The sequence below is a fragment of the Tupaia chinensis genome, unplaced genomic scaffold, assembly GCF_000334495.1.
Source record: "Tupaia chinensis unplaced genomic scaffold, TupChi_1.0 Scaffold149184_1, whole genome shotgun sequence".
NCBI classification, from domain to species: Eukaryota; Metazoa; Chordata; class Mammalia; order Scandentia; family Tupaiidae; genus Tupaia; species Tupaia belangeri.
Window position 1 is genome coordinate 1396312 of NW_006209032.1, and position 1424 is coordinate 1397735.

General features: G+C 62.1%; 1 protein-coding gene across 1 annotated transcript in view; it reads left to right on the top strand.

Annotated features, from left to right (window-relative positions):
- CELSR3 (cadherin EGF LAG seven-pass G-type receptor 3) overlaps positions 1-1424 on the top strand; it is a gene marked incomplete at its 5' end in the record, with an annotated part of 26768 nt that overhangs the window by 11706 nt on the left and 13638 nt on the right. Inside the window, 3 exon segments of the mRNA XM_027769287.1 lie at positions 497-673; positions 971-1049; positions 1255-1269. Of these exon segments, the coding sequence (XP_027625088.1) occupies positions 497-673; positions 971-1049; positions 1255-1269 (271 nt within the window).

A 1424-nucleotide genomic window follows, 5' to 3' on the forward strand; every position in this document is an offset into this window, starting at 1 on the left:
AGGCGGGCGGGGACAGGAAGGGCCGCTGAGATACTGAGTGTCTCACCTGGCTGTCCACTCCCAGGATGGACCAGCAGTGCCCGCGGGGCTGGTGGGGGAGCCCCACCTGTGGCCCCTGCAACTGCGATGTTCACAAGGGCTTTGATCCCAACTGCAACAAGACAGACGGGCAGTGTCACTGCAAGGTGCGTCTGGCCCCTGAACCCTGACCTTTAACTCTGCCTCATACATGATCTGGGATTCTTGCCCAGCTTGCTGACCTCTGAAACCTGACTGGGGGCCCGACTTCTCACTCATGTCTTGTGACCCAGTGGCCGTCTTGTGCTTGACTCCCAAATCCTCCTGTGCCTTCACTCGAAGCCCTCTTCATTCTGGCCCTTGAGCTCTGTTCCCGGTACCCTTTGCCTTTCCTTCCGCTCGGTCCCCGAGCCTTGACCTAAGACCCCTGTCTAAGCCCCATCTCTGACTTCAGGCCCCCTGACCCATGCCCAAACAGGAGTTCCACTACCGACCGTGGGGCAGTGACTCGTGCCTCCCGTGTGACTGCTACCCCGTGGGCTCCACCTCGCGCTCCTGTGCACCCCACACTGGGCAGTGCCCCTGCCGCCCGGGAGCCCTCGGCCGCCAGTGCAGCAGCTGTGACAGTCCCTTTGCAGAGGTGACAGCTGCCGGGGTAAGTTGATTCCACCCATCTCCATGCATAGGCTCCTGGTGCTGCCACCCAAGTGTCAGCGGCAGGCATGGTGCCTTGGGGGGGGGTCTTGGGAAACTTCTTCCAGGGGAGGCCAGTTAGACCAGGGAACCCCACATCTGTCCCAAGTGCTTCACAGACCTGCCACATTCTCTGATAGGCCAGCTTCTGAGAAGTTGCAGGGGTGGGGGTAAGAGGGCGAAGGGTGGTGGGGTCTCAGACCTAAGTTGCCGGCTCGGCCCCTCCCCTCCCCTAGTGCTCTATGATGCGTGTCCCAAGTCCCTGAGAGCTGGTGTGTGGTGGCCCCAGACCAAGTTTGGCGTCTTGGCCACGGTGCCCTGTCCCCGGGGTGCCCTGGGTGAGTACATGGGAGCGGGACCTTGTTGGGAGGTGGGTAGGCCTCTGATGGCGGAGCCGCCTCTCTTCCTGAGTTGGATGCCCTTGTGTCTGCAGAGGGAGTGGGGTAGGGAGTCTGCGTGGGCCCCTCACCGCCCCATAGGGGCTCTGGGTCCCTCCAGATACCCTCATTGAGCCTCCATCTGTTTCTCTTGGCTTCTGGGCAGGATTGCGGGGTGCAGGTAAGGGGTACGTGTTTGCTCAGGTGCGCTGTCCCCTCCCGCTGCCAGAGCTTTTGCAGACCCCTCCCGCTGTCTGAGGTCCCTGCAGACCCTCCCACGCCCCGCTGCCTGAGGTTAAAAGCTCTCCCAACTGCCTGAAGTCCTGTGCGGCCTCT